The sequence below is a fragment of the Cyclopterus lumpus genome, chromosome 23 (assembly GCF_009769545.1).
Source record: "Cyclopterus lumpus isolate fCycLum1 chromosome 23, fCycLum1.pri, whole genome shotgun sequence".
NCBI classification, from domain to species: Eukaryota; Metazoa; Chordata; class Actinopteri; order Perciformes; family Cyclopteridae; genus Cyclopterus; species Cyclopterus lumpus.
The window spans coordinates 4127951-4146267 of record NC_046988.1 but is presented as its reverse complement, the minus strand read 5'-3'; the positions used below and the strand labels follow the sequence as shown (position 1 = coordinate 4146267).

Sequence of the window (18317 nt, the reverse complement as noted above, 5' to 3'; positions counted from 1 at the left end):
CGTCGGCCGACTGGAATGTCGCGCGGACGCGCGCTTCGTTGTGTTGTTGTGCCGTCGACTTCCGGCTCGTACAGCGAGGAGATAGCTCCATAGCAAATGCTCCTCTAACCTTCTTTTATGCTACAGGCTCTTACGTTTAGTGAATGTCCAGGTATTTCTAACACCGGTAGGTTGAAAACAGGATTAATAATACGGTTGTTTTAAACACAATTTGTTTACACGTAACGTCAGACAATAAAGTAGCTATATTAGCACTAGCTAGCGTTAGCTAAATTGATTTTTAGTCCGTTTTTTCTGGGCTGCTTGAGTTTAATAGAGTGTGCTTAACATTACATACATGTCGTCGCGTTGAACCTATTGATGAATAAAACATCTGGATACAACACAAGTGAACATGCTTTTCAGTTAGGCTGCTGCTACGTTCCAGCCTCATTTACGACCCAAGTCTCTCTCGCAGAACGAAGGGACTTCCCTTAAGATGAGCAGCTAACGTTGAATCAAACGAAACGTGTCTGCAGGAAACGAGAGGCAGTGACGGGCAGCGATGTCGCTGTATGATGACCTCGGTGTGGGCGCCAGTGACACCAAGACGGAAGGCTGGTCCAAGAACTTCAAGCTGCTACAGTCCCAGCTGAAGGTGAAGAAGGCGGCTCTGACCCAGGCCAAGGTGGGTAACGTTACACGCCACGCAAGTGCAGTGCACACGAACAGTACATGCAGGTATGACACGACGTGAAGGATAAACAAGTCTGTCATAGAGCAAAGTGCATGTACAGTAGATATTATAAATGACAGAATAACATTTAACCATGCAATTTTTATAATTCAAGTGTTCAGACTGCCCACTGTAAATCCAATGTGTTCATATTCAATGAGTTTGTTTTTGTGTGTAGACCCAGCGGATGAAGCAGACGTCAGTCTTGGCTCCAGTTATTGATCTAAAGAGAGGAGATCGCTCCAGCGATGAGAGACAGATCATAGACACTCCTCCACATGCTGCTGCTGGACTTAAGGTCTGTCTTCTCCAGTGAGCCTGGTGATCAAGGTTTCATGAAATGAGTTTATAAGATGTTTAGAATGCTCAAGCTCCTTGATTTTAATTTGTTTTACTTCTCTTGTTTTGATTTGTCTGGATATAAGCCAAAGATGCAGAGTGAACATGCTCAGTGCGTAATGTTAATAAAATGTAACGAAGCAGTGTGTGGTGTTGTGGTCCACTTATCCACAGTCTTACCATATCTGCTGTAAATGAACGTTAATACCCTCATCAAAATAGTGCATCTGTAGATCTCTTTTCTCATGCTCATATTGTGGACCGTGTGCGCTTCAGGAAGCCGTGCCGAGTGCTTTCTCTTCTGGTGATGTGCTGATCCCGTTGGCGGACGAGTACGATCCAATGTTCCCCAACGACTACGAGAAAGTGGTGAAGCGACACCGAGAAGAGCGCCAGCGCCAGAGGGAGCAAGAGCGGCAGAAGGAGATCGAGGAGAGAGAAAAGTAATGTCATGATTGTTTACTCAGCTCAACCGTTGTCATTTCCCTCATGATATCGATGTGTCTGTAATTGTGTAGTTAGCAACATGGGACCAAACCCAGAAAAGTTCTGTAGGGCTTCAGTTGTTTAGTTGAATATTTATCGGAACACAGGAGTTCTGTCTAAATCTTGAACCTGGTGTTTTTCAGGAAGAGGAAAGAAAGGCCAGATGGTGGAGCTCCAAGTGGTTTCTCTCGTTTCCCTGCAGCCGAGGGCGAGTCGGATGAGGAGGAGGACCACGAGACAGAGCGGAGGAAACGGAGTGAGTATTTATAATAATAAGTCTGTTTTAGAAATTCTCCCTCAAACACGGCCTTGTCCTTTCTCACAGATTCTCTGTGTGAGCGTTACATGCTTTTCTTAGCTTACAGGTAGAGAGTGAGTACATAAATAAATGAATATATCAACTATTTTTAGCATTGATGAATAACAAAGCATAGTAGTGTGTTGTCTGATGAGATGCATTGAATTCAGAAGCTGTGTCATCAGTTCTCATGTTTCAAACGAGACAAAATCTAAACTTTACCTCTCTGACATGGTGGATCTTCTCTCTCTCTGCCAGTGATGGGTGGAGCAGCTATCGCCCCTCCTTCTTCACTTGTGGATAAGGATGGTAAGTCTTCAGATTCACATCGTGGTGGTTTTAAACCACCGACTAGTCGAAGGAAAAACAAAATAGAGCAGCAGTCTGCTTCATGGTAATCCTGTATGAAAGAACAGATAGATAAATTATCTTACTTTTTTTTTTTTGGTTGGTTGGTTAAAAAAAAAAAAGAGGCTTGTGTAGCCACGTTTTTTGGTCCCTGGAATGTTATGTAACACTCACAACTATGTGAATGTCAGTGTAAAATCCAAAACAAAGAATACAAAATACGTGCAAAGAATAACAGTAAATATGTTATAGAACAATAAAAGGCAGCTGTGCTCATCACTGTGCCACCACATGTCAATGGCTGTTGTGCTTTTTCAGGGTCATCATACTCCTACGAGGATGAAGTTCGTCCCGCCAGAGCTTCAAAGGCCGCCATCCCTCCACCTATGTACGAGGACTCGGAGCGCCCCCGTTCACCGCCCGTACCAACCAGCTCCTTCCTGGCCAACATGGGGTGAGTGGGACGCACACACACACACACACATACCCTCACAACTGGCGAGCAATTTATGTTTTTGAGTCATAAAATGACTTTATTACAATCCAAATAAAATGTACTGTGTTTAGGATTCATCACGACCGATTTTCTGCAATGCAGCAACATTAACATTAATTAGGGAAGACATATCAGCACATTCAAAGTGTAAGAGTATTATGAAAAACATCCTTAATATCACAACAAATCCCACTTTTGAACCCCCTCCCCCACAGAGGTACGGTGGCCCATAAGATCATGCAGAAGTACGGCTTCAAAGAAGGCCAGGGCCTGGGGAAGCACGAGCAGGGCCTCAGCACGGCGCTGTCTGTGGAGAAGACCAGCAAGAGAGGTGGAAAGATCATCATAGGTGACGCCGCGGAAAAACGTAAGTACCACCTGTGAGTGTGTGTGTGTGTTTGTTTTGTTTATTGCTGCACATTCTCCTTTTTTAAAGTGTCCGTTTTTTTCTCCTGATCTGTTAATGTGTGTTTTTGCTCTACACTCATCAATGGCCGTCATGGCGTCATTCCAGGATCAGTTTGATGTTTTACTGCAACTCTGTCTGCACATCTTTTTAATTGTGTGTACTTGTGTGTGTGTGTGTGTGTGTGTGTGTGTGACTGAGCAGCAGGGTCCAGCCAGACAGCTGCTACTGAGACTACAGGCGGAGGTTTTTCAGGTTGGCCTTCACTCCCATATTCTCTCTCTTTTTTTGTTTTCCTTACAGTGCATCGTCCTGCCAGTCTTTTATTCCAGAAGCGTGGGTGTGTGTGTTTGCATGTATTTTATCCATGTATGTGTTTATTTACTGTCATGCACAGTTATCAAATTTAAACAGCAATGCCTGTATGTTATACGTTAATAATAGTGTAACTAACCCTTATCAATGCCTATATGCATTGTTCTCTGATTATTTTCCTAACCTCGAGACAATAACAACATACGGATAAATCCACAGCGCTTATTTACTAATACAAATGATCTAACATCTACCCTTTTCGTTATTTGCACGGAGTAAACAAATAAGATATACCATTATTTAGTAAGTTTTAGAGGCGTTGGTTGGTCCGAGCCAGGCTAGCCCCGTGCTGAAAAGTTGAGATGTAATATATGTGTGTGTACATGTATACATGTTCATTTATCCCTCTGCTGCTTAATCACGTTTCCTCAGCAGCATGTATGACACAATAAAAGCAGTGCTTTAAAATGTTCCAGACATGGCACCGCGCCGGCTCAGCAAACGGAGCAGTTATTATCTTTAACAGCTTTTGAACAAAATCGTTTCATCTGTCACGTGTGTTGAATCGAGCTCACTACCATAAAACGTATCGTTAGCCACTTTGATCCTTTTCAACCAGCAGACTCTTCCAAGAAGTCGGACGCCAACCCGCTCACAGAGATCCTCAAAAACCCGACCAAAGTGGTCCTGCTAAGGGTATGCGTGTGCGAGTGTGTGTGTTTTCTTAAATGCCGTTTTCTAGATTGGAAGAGATAATGAGGAAAATACAAGACCTTCTAGTGCAGTTTGAGTCCTCATTATGGTCTCTGGTCTTTGTCCGTCTCACAGAACATGGTGGGCCGCGGCGAGGTGGACGAGGACTTGGAGGGAGAGACCAAAGAGGAGTGCGAGAAATACGGCAAAGTGGTGAAATGTGTCATATTCGAGGTGAGGGAAGAGAAGCACAAAGTGCGACGTGGATTAATTTGTATAAACGGGTCAATCGCATTCAAACTTTGCTTCTCAGATTGCAGTCGTGCCGGATGAGGACGCTGTCAGGATATTTCTGGAGTTTGAGAGGGTGGAGTCCGCCATCAAAGGTCAGTATTTTTCTCGTCGTCTCGTGTGCACAATCCCGCCTGAGCCCTCCGCTGATTGGTCCACTCGTTCTTCATCATCGCCGCTGTTTTTTGGGGGTGGGCGGTCCACTTGTGTAACCGCATCATTCGTTCTTCCCACCGTTGTGTAACTGCTCCAGTAACGCGGGTGAAAGAGTGCCCCGTTGTAAATGGGTCGGCCCAGATCAGAAACAAGGTGGGACTCCCTGCGGTGTTACATCACACGTGGCCCAGCAACCCCAGTGTCTCACCGGCAGAACCGCGCTTACATCACAGCGCTCTTAAAAAGCGGGACAGGCGCCTCGGCCACAGCGTGTGGCGAGTGTCACGCTGCGGGAGCCATTTCTACGGATGAGGATGAAACATTGCTGTTCCTTGATAGGGAGGTCAGAGGTCATGGTCTCACAGTAGGTGGGAGATGATCATTGTGTTGTCCTGCTCAAGGAACCAAATCCACCAAAACTATTCAACTGTTAAAATCAACCCTGGCATCATTTAGTGTGTGTGTGTGTGTGTGTGTGTGTGTGTGTGTGTGTTTGTATATATATATATATATATATATATATATATACACACACACACACTACCGTTCAGAAGTTTGGGGTCACCCAGAGAATTTTGTGTTTTCCATGAAAATTCACACTTTTATTTATCAAATGAGTTGCAAAATGAATAGAAAATATAGTCAAGACATTGTCAAGGCTAGAAATAATGATTTTTATTTGAAATATTAATTTTGTTCTTCAAACTTTGCTTTTATCAAACAATGCTCCATTTGCAGCAGTTGTATAGCTTCTCTCACTAGCATAACTGTTTCAGCTGCGCTAACATAATTGCACAATGGTTTTTAAGGGTGTTCTAATCATCCATTAGTCTTCTAAGAACACAATGTACCATTAGAACACTGGACTGATAGTTGCTGGAAATGGGCCTCTATACACCTATGTAGATATTTCATTAAAAACCAGACGTTTCCACCTAGAATAGTCATTTGCCACATTAACAATGTATAGAGTGTATTTCTGATTATTTCTGTGTGTATATATATATATATATATATATATATATATATATACACATATATATGTTAGGGTATTACCTAAGCATATTTCAAGCAATTAGGGCTTTTTAAATACCCCTGGGATTCAACCATGTTCAACAATCGTACAGTGAGAAACTTGATTGTAAAAGAGTTCAAGTCCCCTTCAGGAGCTTTTCAAAGGACACTTTGGAAAAACGGCCTGAAAAGAATACAGATGAGGAGGTTGACACTTGTGCATAATAAAGTACAGTGTATAACCCATCAAAGCATCTGGAGAGGTTTTCTGTAATGTGACAGCACTAATCCTGCAGTTGAAAGGTTTGTCTGTGTACTTGGCTACAGTCCCACCTCATCTCTCTCTCTCTCTCTCCCTCCTTCTCCCCCTCCCTCCTCTACAGCCGTGGTGGACCTGAACGGACGGTATTTCGGCGGGCGAATCGTCAGAGCTTGCTTCTACAATCTAGACAAGTTTTGGGTTTTGGACCTCGGGGAGCAGATGTGACATCTCCCTGGGCGCGCATCGGTTCCTCACTTGTACATAAAACCTTTTTTTAAATTTCCTGAACAGCAGTGAAGTTGTCTGTATGTAGTGGTGAGTCCATCGTGTAGATTATTTTTTTTTTGTCCTGGGATGAAAAATACCTCTGTCGAGAAAAAATAAAAGGTATAAACTATGTCTAGTTTACTAGTTTCTTTATCTATGTGTCATTATTCCTCTTAAATGTACAATTTGGTTGAGTTTATCATTTGTTAGAGTCGGTATGTAATTAAAAATCAGCCTCGCCATGGTGACTGAGCAACAGTTGTTTTCCGGTTTGAAAATGTGAACTACTTCATTGTGGTACAAACACTACGTAGCAAACGCATAAATGTAACTCAAAACGTACACATCCTGTCATGGAGCAGCTCCTGAGGAGCCTGGTTTCCTTCTCTGGATTGTGTCTGACATAACGCAGGTTGCACAGTATTGGGACATAGTGTTGGGACATCTCAGAGGCCCCATAGTCTTAACTTAGCCCTGATGGATTATGGGAAGGGGACTGGGATGGTGAATGCAGCACCAGCCTCATTCAGAATTATGTAAGCGCACCAGAAGGGCCCCGAGGTGCCGATGTAATACGTCAGGAAGCATCCCACCGGAGCAGGTTTATTTCAGATCAGGGAAACGGGCTGCATAGAAAACCAGAGAGGAGCGGAGAGGCCTATTTCAAAGATCTCCTTCCCTCATTCATACTGCGGGGCTGCAGGGGTCAAAGGTTGAGGCAATATAGATGAAGGGGCAGAAGCTGAGATGAAAGACAGATGTTTGACCCGGCTGTTATCAAAAAGTTTTCAATAATATTTTCTCAGAAAGGATCTTATATTTCTCCCGCCACTTCAAAACTACATTCCTTTACTTTGAAAAGCTGGGAATTACAAAATAAAATGCAGCCAGGTTACAATACAGAGAGCCCGTGATTTTAAATAAAGTATAAGCAAAACAACTTGACACGCCCACTGGGTTTCAGGGTCAGTGGCATGTTTGTTGGGGCCACAGTAGAGGTGGGTGTAGTCTGTGTGTGTAGTCTGTGTGTGTAGTCTTGTGTGTGTAGTCTGTGTGTGTAGTCGTGTATGTGTAGTCTTGTTTGTGTGATCATGGGAACCAGGCGTGAAAGCGATGCTGGGAGCGTGTCCTGAACGTGTGCCCCCCAGTGTGGGGTGATGTGATTGGCTGTCAGCGGCATATTTGAGCCATGGCCTACATACCGGTCGCTGTGATTTGAGACGAGATCGAGTGGGTCAAGATGCATTTGGCTTATATTGGCCGACGGGTAACTGTGTGGTCGTCGAGGCATGTAGGTTGACACCGGATATGTTGTGGGCGGGGCCTATGAGTGAACACATTGAGCCAGGGATATATATTGAATAGATGCAGCCTCCTGATTGTGACTGATTATCATATATTAGAGCGTTATTACCGGTGCATCAACGCTTTAGCAGGATTTAACTTTCAGCCGGTCAATGTGAAGCTACTGCACTTTTATTAATAATGATAATAATAATAATGTATCCTTTATTGATCCCATTTATTGGGGAAATTCTTCTCTGCATTTAACCACTTTATATGCAGTTACATGGTAAATCTTAAGGGTTATGAGATGTCATAACCCCTCAGATTAATGAGGGAGGGAGGAGAGAAAGAAAGGGGCTTTTATCTGATCATTTCATTGTGAAATTATACTTTACCTCTTTGGTTCTTGAACAGGTAAGAGTTGACAACTACTGTAAAAATAATGTGTCATATCTGATAAGCCTATAATATGTTTTTTTGGGGATCCCAGACCCTGCTGGCTGATGATTCACTGTTAGGCTCTGAGAGAGCCGGGAATAAACAAACAACTCATCAAAGTCTCCTGAATCTCCACACGTCAGTGGGATTTAGAGTAAAAGTGTGCATAATATTCTTCATTCAACCCACAGACATCACTACTATACTGCCGTTCTCTTATAGCTTAATGAGTACATCTTCACCCTCTACAGTATGCACTTTTAGGTTAAAAGAAGAGGTTACAAAGTGCTTCACAGAACAATGAAATGCAAGTTTAAACACAATGAGGTCCTAAAAAGTCAGTTATGATGCATTGAATGTCTTTTAAGGTTTGATCTTTTTATATTGCGTTATATTGCAAGGTGACACCGTGTGTGTGTGTGTGTGTGCGTGTGTGTGTGTGTGTGTGTGTGTGTGTGTGTGTGTGTGTGTGTGTGTGTGCGTGTGTCCATTTGCAGACTGGTGGCCTATGGTTCAGCCTGAAATTGCAAACCAACAGAAGTTATATTTAGTCTCAGCCCAGACACTGTACACATGGCCTGCACACATACAATGCAAATGAATAAACCGATTTAAGTTAAATATGGTATATTACGGTCCACTCTAGGAGCGTTTTGAGAGAAAGGGGAGTATGTATCATTTTGGTGTGTGATTGATAGCCCGATCAAACACTCTGAACAACTACTGAAGTATGTCATGTAGCATATTGTGATGTGTCTGGTTCTGCTTCAACATTTCCCCTCAAAAGTCTTACGCTTGAATTTGAACATGTTTGGTAATAGTGGAATATCGGATAATTACACCAACATATACAGATATAACTATCATGCCCATCTTTATGACTCAATGGGACATCCCCGTGTGAGGAAGGATGCAGGGTGATGTGACTGCACGTTTTCTATGTCGAAGAGCGAGGCTTCAAGACGACTGCTTCCTCTCCAACCTTATTTAAAAGATTTAAAAGAAATACACAACAAATTGTTTTAAAACATTGTTTAAACCATACATTTAAATAACAACAATACAATTGATAATGAAATAAGAATACGTACTAAATATTAGACTACATGAAATATTATCATCCCATGAGAGTTACACTCCCAGAGAGAGGCGCTGTGGCAGCCTGTGTGTGAGAGTATGAGTGGACGTGTGTGAGCGCGCGTGTGTGTTGTGTGTGTGTGTGTGTGTGTTGGCTTTCGTCACCGCAGTCACGTTGCTCGGCTGCCCGGGCGGGGTTAAATAGCGGATGTGTGCCGCAGACCCGCAGATGAAAGCAGCTCAACGCGCTCTGTAGACGTTGACAGTAGCTCGAGTGCTTTGCACCTGGACGGACGGACGAGGCTCCTTTGCTGTCCCTTTCTTTCCCCTCCTCCGGGATCTAAGCGACTCGGTTCTCGCGTACTGCTCGGCTCCTCAGTCGCGAAGGGATGCCCAGAGAGCTGACCCAGAACAGGATCCAAAAGATCTGGGTGCCCACCAAGGATAAAGAGCCGCCACCCCGCAGAGGTAAAATCTCATAAAATGTCTGATATTCTTACGGGTTTTCTCTGATAAAGTATTGCTAAATAATTATATTCATAGCATTATTAATGTGTATGGCATTGTCTGTATAACTGAATAATACATACTATTATTTGGTCTTAAAAGTATTTTGTAGTGGACCGCTCCTTTTATTTCAAATCAATTACGGCTAACTTAACGCTCGGTTAGCTTAAATGACGAAGTGTGTGTCTATGGTGGTCCGCGCTGCTGTCAAAGCAGCGTTAGCACGTCTTCTTCTATTTCTTCTATTCCCGAGGAACAGACGACCAACGGCTGTTTCTGGAGAAGTAACGTTACATTGCAATTTATTCGACATTTTCACTCCCAATGTTCTACAACGCGGGGCCACGGTTCCGCCGTGATACAACTGTCCCGCACCGGTCTTTTGACGGTTCTTTGATTGGCGGTGCCCATCAGCACGCGCGGCACGTCACAGACCTCCGGTCGCCATGGTTACGGTGCCTCGCGACCTCTTCTCCTTTCTGTCTCGACGCTTTTAAAGCGGTGCTGCGTTCCAATTGGTCGGCCGGCAGCGCGTGTGCATCGCGCGACCCTGCTGCGGTCTTGCTTCTGACTTTACGCCAACCAGACGACAGAGACGACAGGTGTGCTCACTTTACGGCGTGTGCTGTACTACAGTTTGAACCGCTGTAGGGTTTAAGTCTAATGAGATAAAGGTGTTACTCCTTCTTTTATCATGACTGACACTGTTTTAGAGTTGGATCAGACAGTTTGATCATGAGGACAGTTGAAAAGAGCTATGGTGGCTGTGCACAGAGGTGGGACGCAGTAGGTGAGATGGAGATGACCAAGAGGAGAGCAGAGAAGTTTGATGAACCAGATGTTCAAGGGTAGAGTGTGACCCGGTTTTCAGTTTAAGCAACGTGGCTCTTTTTGTTATGCAAACAAGATTAGCGAGTATCAATTAGCTCCCTGGGCGTTGAGAGTGATCACTGACAATTTGAAGCTAAGGAAATGTGACACGAAAGGCAGTCGCAGTAACTGACACGCAGCACATGCTTTTCATGTGGTTTCGACGCCCTGCATTCCTCCCGCCTAGCTGCCCGTTTTGAGATTCCATGGCAACATGAAGCAACCTGCAGCCACACACAGGGCATGGGATGTTAAGGTACATTCGGTCAAGTGAAAACAAAAGCCTGGGTCGTGCGAGCCCGTTCAGAGTGCCCCAGAAGTGGGTCATATGTGCAGTGAGCTGGAAGTGTGAAGGCAACGGCAGACAGCCATGTGCTCGCTGGGAGTGTGTCAGCGTGGAGAGGAATGAGATAATGGGTTGATAGAGGGTTGTTTCACTGAATGGATTCGGGCAGGTTTGCGGCTCTTGGGGAGCAGCTGTTATTTGTGCTCCCTGGCAGCGGGGTGTGGGCCCTCTCGGGTTGCAGAGCACAAGACGTAAATAAAAAGTGCTGATCCGGTGCTTGATGTCCTCCGCGCCTTCACCGACTTGTTAAGGGAGATGTGTAAATCGTTGTCGTAACACATTCCCCTCCCCTTGCCATCCTTCTCCGCAGCAGCCGGCGCCCCGCACTTCGCCAACCCCCCCACCGTCATCGTGATGGTGGGTCTTCCGGCTCGAGGCAAGACGTACATGTCCAAGAAACTCACCCGCTACCTCAACTGGATTGGCATGCCCACCAAAGGTAACGCAACAGGCACACAAGTCTGCTCTGTAGCTTACAGGACGTCACTCGAAGTGTTCTGCCTCCAGGACACCATGTTCATGCTTCTTCTTCTCTGCGTGTGTTGCAGTCTTTAACGTGGGCGAGTACCGCAGGGAGGCGGTCAAGAACTACAGCTCTTATGACTTCTTCAAGCCTGATAATGAGTGTGCCGTGAAAATCCGACAGTGAGTTCAACACATAAAACAAATACACATCCATAACAAGAGTGATCGTTTGTTTTATTCTTTATTGATAACACAAAATAAAGAAATCTCTGTCGCTCTCTGTTTAGGCAATGTGCCTTAGCAGCCTTGAGGGACGTCAAGTCCTATTTGAAGGACGAGGGAGGCCAAGTAGCGGTGAGTTTCCCATCATGCATCTTGCGTCTTTTAAAAAGTTTGATTTCAAAACAAAACCAAACACGTGTTTGAACAACGCTGTGTCATGTCCCTTTACAGGTCTTCGATGCCACGAACACAACAAGAGAAAGGCGAGACATGATCCTCCAGTTTGGCGGTGAGAACGACTTTAAGGTAAGTGTTACTATGGCGACCTGAGGAGTCAAGGCACGACATCTTCGTCCCTGCGGCGACTTTCAACCACTTTTCCTTTCCATGCACAGATCTTTTTCATCGAGTCCGTGTGCGACGACCCCAGCGTCATCGCGTCGAACATCATGGTGAGTCACAGTGAGACGCCACAATGGACATGATCATAACTCTCTGGGATCAGGCGTGTTTCTTGCCGTCTGACGATCTTCCTCCCTGCGCAGGAAGTGAAGGTGTCGTGCCCAGACTACCGGGACTGCAACAAGACCGACGCCATGTTGGATTTCCAGAGGAGAATTGAATGCTACAAAACCAGCTACCAGCCTCTGGACCCCGATCAGCACGACAGGTAAATGATCGGCATTGGATTCGTCTACGATGTCCAATGCAAACTCTCGACATGACTCGCTCACCACTTCCTGTCCGTTCTCCAGGGATCTCTCCTTCATCCAGGTAATAGACGTGGGCCGGCGTTTCCTCGTCAACCAAATCCAGGATCACATCCAGAGTAAGATCGTCTACTACCTGATGAACATCCACGTCCAGCCCCGCACCATCTACCTGTGTCGGCACGGAGAGAGCACCGACAACCTGGAGGGGCGGCTGGGCGGTGACGCGGGCCTCTCGCTGCGGGGCAAGCAGGTACGAGTAGCTGCAGACAGATCAGTAAAAGAGTTTTTGAATGTAATCTATGAACTTTAGGTGCTGAATACTGTTCCCCTCGCTGTAGTTTTCGTCTGCTCTGGCTCGGTTTGTGGAGGAGGAACAGCAGCCGACGGGCCTGAAGGTTTGGACCAGCCAGCTGTGTCGCAGCATCCAGACCGCGGAGCACCTGGGAGTCCCGTACGAACAGTGGAAGGCTCTCAATGAGATCGACGCTGTGAGTAGCCCACTAACTATTGCACCGCCTCACACAGCCACGTAAACTGTTGCCAACCTGAAGCTAACAATACAATACTCCTTCTTCATCTTTTTTAGGGGATGTGTGAAGAGATGACGTACAACGAGATGAAGGAAAAATTTCCAGAGGAGTTTGCTTTGCGAGATGAAGATAAATACTACTACCGCTACCCTGCTGGAGAGGTACACACACCGTCTACCAGCACTGGACACCCTCACACTAACAAACCTAAAATACAGAGCATTTATTTAGATTTTGGTCATTGGCCTTTCTTTTGAAATTATTATTTACAACTATGATCCCAGTATTGAGCAATATAATCCAGACTATAATTTTGAATATAAAAATATAACCCTACTTCCAAGGTATATGACAAAACTCAAATAAAGTAACAATAATTAACAACCCCCCCCTCCCGATCCTGATTACAGTCCTACCAGGACCTGGTCCAGCGGGTGGAGCCGGTCATCATGGACCTGGAGAGGCAGGAGAACGTCCTGGTTATTTGCCACCAGGCCGTCATGCGCTGCCTGCTGGCCTACTTCCTGGATAAGAGTGCAGGTGGGTACTACAAGTCCCCTAAGCCCTCTGGGTTTTGTGTCATAATCTTAAAATTAGAGTTACGACACTCCAATCTGATGCATCTGTGTTCACGTCCATGTTTTCCCTTCTTCTTCCTTTGTTCCAGAGGAGATGCCCTACCTCAAGTGTCCCCTCCACACGGTGCTGAAGCTCACCCCGGTGGCCTACGGGTGCAAGGTGGAATCCATTTCTCTGAATGTGGAGGCGGTGAACACCCACAGAGACAGACCGGAGGTAACGCTTGATGAACTGATTGATGGAAACGTTCTTCTCGTCCACACACAGAACTGAGGTCAACGTCACTAATGTGGGTGATTACAAAAGAATGAAAGTGATGAAGAACTGGATGTAGCTCGGGCCACCATTGAGAACAGAAGCTATTTACATGAAACCACCCCAACTGCACATTAATTTGCAAAGATAATATATATTATAAAGATAATAACGTGTCTACAATACCTCCAAACACCACTTGATTCTCAAGTCTTAGCTTCTTAATATTTCTGACCCTGCAGGAGGTTAGATGGGGTCCTGGCAGCTTGATCAGGCGGAACAGTGTGACTCCTCTGACCAGCCCCGAGTCAAACATCAAGAAACCTCGCATCGACGACCTAGACGAGGCTCCGATCCAGGAGCTGCCGCCGTCCGTCGCTTCGCTGGCACTCTGCAGCCCCTCACACCTCCCTCTTGCCCTGGCCGGACAGGTAGCTTCCTTTTTATAAACACACGTTCATTTCATGCCATAGCAATACATATTTAGAGTTACTAGGGTTTAGCTCGTATGGGTTTCTTAAAGCCTGAATCCAATTCATTCAGACTCAAGTCACCAGAAGCAAGAGGTTCGTCTTTCTACCAATAATTCTTTTTATAAGGATGAAAAACATTCTGAACAGCATATGACGATGCTAAAAAAAGCATTTCCTTCATCTCTTTCCTCTCTGTGTAAACGCCATGCATGTTCACTCACTTGTTTCCTGTCCTCTTTTGCTCCGCTGCCTTCTCCTCGGCACCTTACAGCACTGGCTGGGCAAAGTTTGCCTGTAAGTATCAGTTCTAGTCTGTCTGGCTTCTTGCTGTTTCTTTTGTTTTTGTTTTCTTGTCTCATGCCTCCACTCTCTTCCTGTCGCTTTAGCTTCCTTTCCATGGAGTTCACTGCTGACAGATATTTTCTCAGACTTTAACTAATGAACACAGCAAAAAGAAAAGTCAAACTAAATGTTAAAATAAGAAATATTGACTCACATTCTCACAAAATAGGGAAAAACCTTTTAACAGTCACATTCACATTGTATTAACTCTGTTAATCATATTTGTGAATATTTATTATGATGATTGCATCATATTTCAGTATCCTGACTTTTGGCCAGAACATGCTCCTGTAGTAAATCTGTAGTGGTCCTGACTTGAGTCACTGGAACCTTGTTTGTAGGAGTAGCAGTGCTGTTTCCCCTCCGTAAGAAAAACGTGACCAACCCTCCCAGCTTACATTCCCGCAGCCGTCGTCATTGTTGTTGTTGTCCCCACAATCGTCACGTCGTAGTACGCTGACTCATGCTGACTCATGCTGACTCTCCTGTTCTTGTCTCTATTTTTGGTTTGGTTTTGGCCCATTCTTGTCCCGCCTAAAGACGAACCATCCTCCAATATCTGAAAGTGGTTTCACTCTTAGTCTTTAAAAGGTAAACACACCGTAGAGGCTTTGCAATTGCTTCATACTGTAGTTCTGCCAGCAGCCTCATCTGACCAGACTCAACCAGATTACTGTGTAATCACTCTTCAGTTTATGCTCCTTTGGAGTCAAACCATGAACTAACCAGCCAAGAGGCTCCTTTAGCGAAGACTCAAATGTAGCGCGCTAAAGCTAGCTGCCACTAGATGTGCTTGTTTTATGCTCGTAAAACAGTAAAACAACCATGGTTAGCTTGTTAGCGTGCTAACAAACAAACAATATTCAGAAGCTAAATCAAAAGTATTATTGGTTATGTCAAACACAAGTTTTTAAGAATGGCCAAACTATGATAATATAGCCAAAGAAAATAGACACAGGCCCATTTAGCAAAGACACAAATGTATATGCTAAAGCTAGCCTCCAATATGTGCTTATTTTGAGCTCAATAAATGTATTCACAAAAAAAACTGCTGATTTGCTGACGATATTTACAAGGTAAATGAAAAGGGTCGGTCATAAAATCCCTTTCCAATCAGAAACCAATGGAAAAGTCTTCTCTTTTTTTATGGTCTGTTTTTTTTTTTTTTATGGACAATTTTAGAGGTTTAGAAAAACATGTATGTATTATTTATTATCAGCTTTACCACAAATGTGTCTCTGCCAGAGTCAACCAAACTTGTCTGTGCTAGTTCTGCTGGCACGGTGGAAACGCATGTCGGGTGTGTGAGGATCTTGTCAGTTTCCCGCCTAATCAGCTCGGGATTAACTCTGTGCACACACACACACACACACACACACACACGCACACACACGCACACACACACGCACACGCACACGCACACGCACACAGCATGCTCATGAACTCAGTGGTAGTTTTCACGCCCTCTCAAAAGATCAGAGGAATCCAAAGACAACTCAGGTGATGTAACCTGCGCTTCAGGGATTACACTACGTGAGAGAGTATCATTTGATGTGATGCGTTGCGTAATCCATATTTGCTGAAGACGTCTCAAGCCTTAACGGTGTTGGTGGCGTTTTTTTTTTCTTCTTTTTTTTTTTGCCTACAGAAACTGAGGAGAAACTCATCTGTCCTCCGGGACGTCCTGCAGCCCTGCCAATGAAACTGCACCGAAGTTATCGCGTGGCTCTGGAAAGTGGATCGCTGAACATGCAACGGCAAGGAATACTGAATCAAAGCTATTTGATTTAGTAGTTTGATTTGTCGGCCAAGGACTCAAGTAACCATACTTTTTATTATTCAAAAAGGATCATGAGTATTTAATTGCTGTCCCATCAGATATTTCTGTTCAAAGACATGTCTTTTAGAAGCAAGACCCTTTAAGTTATCCCCCTCTTGCCATTGTCAGACATTTTTTTCCCCGTCTCTTCTGGGAGACTCTTAATGTCACAAGTACGATGGACTCTGACAGTCATGACTGTTGCATCTCCCGGCTCAGAGAGCTCTCTGGGAAACCTCTTTTTCCTGGTTCATTATTTTGGAGAGACCAAAGACCAACCCTCACGGCGAGGTTAAGTCTCTCAGCCCATCCTATTTTTTCAACTTCTGATTGCACTTTTAATACAAAAGAAAAGACAAAGGATATCGATTTTTAAGTTTACATTGTAAACTCTTTGGCACTTCTTCGGAAGCACTTGTTTTTAATGCACTTTTTTTTTTCTTCTTCTAAAACGTGTGCAAAGAAAGAGCGTTATGATTTAATGCTTTGTTATTTGACACTATAAAATAAGCGATTTATTTTTGCACAATGGGGATGAATTTGTATTTGTTTTTTTTTATGTCACTGTGTGTTTTCTCTTCACGTCACGGTAATGATTTTTGCCGTAGAGTGCCTGTAGAGCTTGTTTTGCAAGCCTGACGCCGCTTCTCTTGCTCGAGAAGGGCCACCACGTGTCACCTAATAACTCCACATATCACGTCGATATTTAACTTTTCACAGTTTGACTATTTATTGGGTGTAGTTCCGACGCTACAGCGCATGCCGATCATTTGACAGTGTTTTTAATTCTCAAGATAATTTCCCACGATGTCCTTTTTGCTGCCATGCTACGCACGAATGTAAGCACCTATATTTTTCTGATAACAATGCGGGCTGTTAATATCTTTGAGTGTACATACAGGATAACTGCATATAGGAGTCTTTTGAAGAGCGTGTAGAAGTATTTTTGTACTAATGGAAGGCTGATCTGTTGAAGCTGCTGCTCGCCTCTCAGTAAAACTTTTGTTAACATTTCTGCTCGAGATACTTGAAAATGTGTTTTTTGTAAAAACAGTTTTATTATATTCTTTATTTATTTGTATGTAGTTTTGGATGCTCGGAGCGAGAGGCACCTTGTTTTAATTAATCGTAGGACCGCATGAGAGGAAGGTATGTTTTACAGTTGATTTAGCATCTGCTGGACCAATAAATGAACTGGAACATTTGCTGTTTGCTTATTTTCATTGGCCCAAGTCCAACATTGGTGGTCATTGTGTTCCCTTTTACGGAGGTAATCTGCAGCGTGTCCGGCCTTCACTATCGCACCCATTCACGAGATCCGTGAGTCACACCCCTTATCGGGCCAATCAGGAGAGACTGGGTGCATTCAGGGTGTTACTGTCAAATTACAATCCTCTCTCTCTCTCTCTCTCTCTCTCTCTCTCTCTTTGAAAAGATTGCGCACAACAGGAAGTCATCATACTCGCAAATATAGTGAGGAGAAATTCAAGTTCTGTGGCAGATAAAACATTTTTTTTTTACTTTTGCGGGCAGAGTACTTATCAGTGACTGATAACTTTAAAGCGTAAAAATATTGAAAGAATTAAAAATCTTCTACATTGCGTTTCAAAAATGCCAGAGCAGCAACACACAGTGAGCTTTGACGTGATGCAAGTAGCTGACTTGTAGTGTTATTATTTTGCCATATAACGTGATACATAATCCAAGCACACAAGCAGTCTGTGTGTCTACGTGCTTCGGAGCTCGTGACTTCTTCACCACTTTACAGATGCAAATGAGCTGGTACTTGTACTGCTTCCTGCATTGCACATAGCTTTTCCACAGCGGTGAGCATTTTGCTCAAATGGAGTGGCGCAGTGAGGCCCGCCTGCTATGAACTTAATAAAAAGAATGAATCTAAATACTTGTGGCTCAGCTGAAGCGTGCTCAGCCTGAAGTAGGCTGGTGGTTATGCTGGTGTGTGTGTGTGATCCCTGTGGGAGAGAGGAGTTGCTGTGTCAGCCGCATAAATAGTACGTGGGCTCGGTGTTAAGCCAAGCAGCTCCACAAATAGCTGCCTAATGCTGCGCTGACGAAGGATTGTGGGTTCAATGTCCACAAAGAGTCATGGAGATCGGTCCCGTTGTCGAGGGCACCAAGAACTCAGCACTTTTTTTTTTTTTTCATCGTGGGCAATTGAAAAAAAGAAGAAAACCCCATCTCCAGACCGCTTCAGAGAGATTCACCGTCACCAGGTGACTCACTCTATCTGCTCCTTCTCATGACTCAGCAGCTCGTCATCTCCTACACCTGCTTAGCTCCCTCTTAG

The 18317-nt window shown here is 44.4% G+C and overlaps 2 protein-coding genes across 7 annotated transcripts; both read left to right on the top strand.

Moving 5' to 3' along the window:
- Nucleotides 1-4: 4 nt before the first annotated feature.
- Nucleotides 5-6227, top strand: rbm17 (RNA binding motif protein 17). 4 transcript variants are annotated; one of them, XM_034526079.1, is made up of 13 exons: nucleotides 5-166; nucleotides 458-667; nucleotides 894-1013; nucleotides 1331-1497; nucleotides 1684-1796; nucleotides 2097-2147; nucleotides 2505-2640; nucleotides 2898-3049; nucleotides 3293-3343; nucleotides 4023-4099; nucleotides 4232-4330; nucleotides 4410-4482; nucleotides 5941-6227. In XM_034526079.1, exons 2-13 carry the CDS (start codon nucleotides 545-547, stop codon nucleotides 6042-6044), a joined length of 1266 nt encoding a protein of 421 aa, XP_034381970.1. In that variant the 5' UTR covers nucleotides 5-166; nucleotides 458-544; the 3' UTR covers nucleotides 6045-6227. The 4 variants fall into 4 exon arrangements, with proteins under 4 accessions (XP_034381970.1, XP_034381972.1, XP_034381969.1 ...); XM_034526081.1 differs by having other exon boundaries at nucleotides 9-166; nucleotides 4026-4099; XM_034526078.1 differs by having other exon boundaries at nucleotides 17-166; nucleotides 519-667.
- A 2876-nt stretch (nucleotides 6228-9103) lies between these two features.
- On the top strand, nucleotides 9104-17214 carry pfkfb3 (6-phosphofructo-2-kinase/fructose-2,6-biphosphatase 3). Of its 3 annotated transcripts, XM_034526124.1 has the most exons (15): nucleotides 9104-9356; nucleotides 10922-11050; nucleotides 11160-11256; nucleotides 11364-11430; nucleotides 11530-11604; nucleotides 11694-11750; nucleotides 11844-11968; nucleotides 12054-12261; nucleotides 12350-12499; nucleotides 12598-12702; nucleotides 12952-13081; nucleotides 13209-13336; nucleotides 13618-13806; nucleotides 14120-14142; nucleotides 14731-15828. In XM_034526124.1, the coding sequence occupies exons 1-15, from the start codon at nucleotides 9278-9280 to the stop codon at nucleotides 14783-14785; spliced, it is 1617 nt and encodes a 538-aa protein (XP_034382015.1). In that variant the 5' UTR covers nucleotides 9104-9277; the 3' UTR covers nucleotides 14786-15828. The 3 variants fall into 3 exon arrangements, with proteins under 3 accessions (XP_034382015.1, XP_034382014.1, XP_034382013.1); XM_034526123.1 differs by lacking the exons at nucleotides 14120-14142; nucleotides 14731-15828 and adding an exon at nucleotides 15839-17214 and having other exon boundaries at nucleotides 10925-11050; XM_034526122.1 differs by lacking the exons at nucleotides 14120-14142; nucleotides 14731-15828 and adding an exon at nucleotides 15839-17214.
- The last annotated feature ends 1103 nt before the right edge of the window (nucleotides 17215-18317 follow it).

Coding starts and splice junctions, on each gene's coding strand:
- pfkfb3 (XM_034526124.1), top strand. CDS start 9,278: ATGCCCAGAGAGCTGACCCAGAACAGGATCCAAAAGATCTGGGTGCCC. Junction 11,605..11,693: donor GCGGTGAGAACGACTTTAAG/GTAAGTGTTACT, acceptor TTCCATGCACAG/ATCTTTTTCATCGAGTCCGT. Junction 13,082..13,208: donor CTTCCTGGATAAGAGTGCAG/GTGGGTACTACA, acceptor CCTTTGTTCCAG/AGGAGATGCCCTACCTCAAG.
- rbm17 (XM_034526079.1), top strand. CDS start 545: ATGTCGCTGTATGATGACCTCGGTGTGGGCGCCAGTGACACCAAGACG. Junction 3,344..4,022: donor TACAGGCGGAGGTTTTTCAG/GTTGGCCTTCAC, acceptor CTTTTCAACCAG/CAGACTCTTCCAAGAAGTCG. Junction 4,331..4,409: donor TGAAATGTGTCATATTCGAG/GTGAGGGAAGAG, acceptor TTTGCTTCTCAG/ATTGCAGTCGTGCCGGATGA.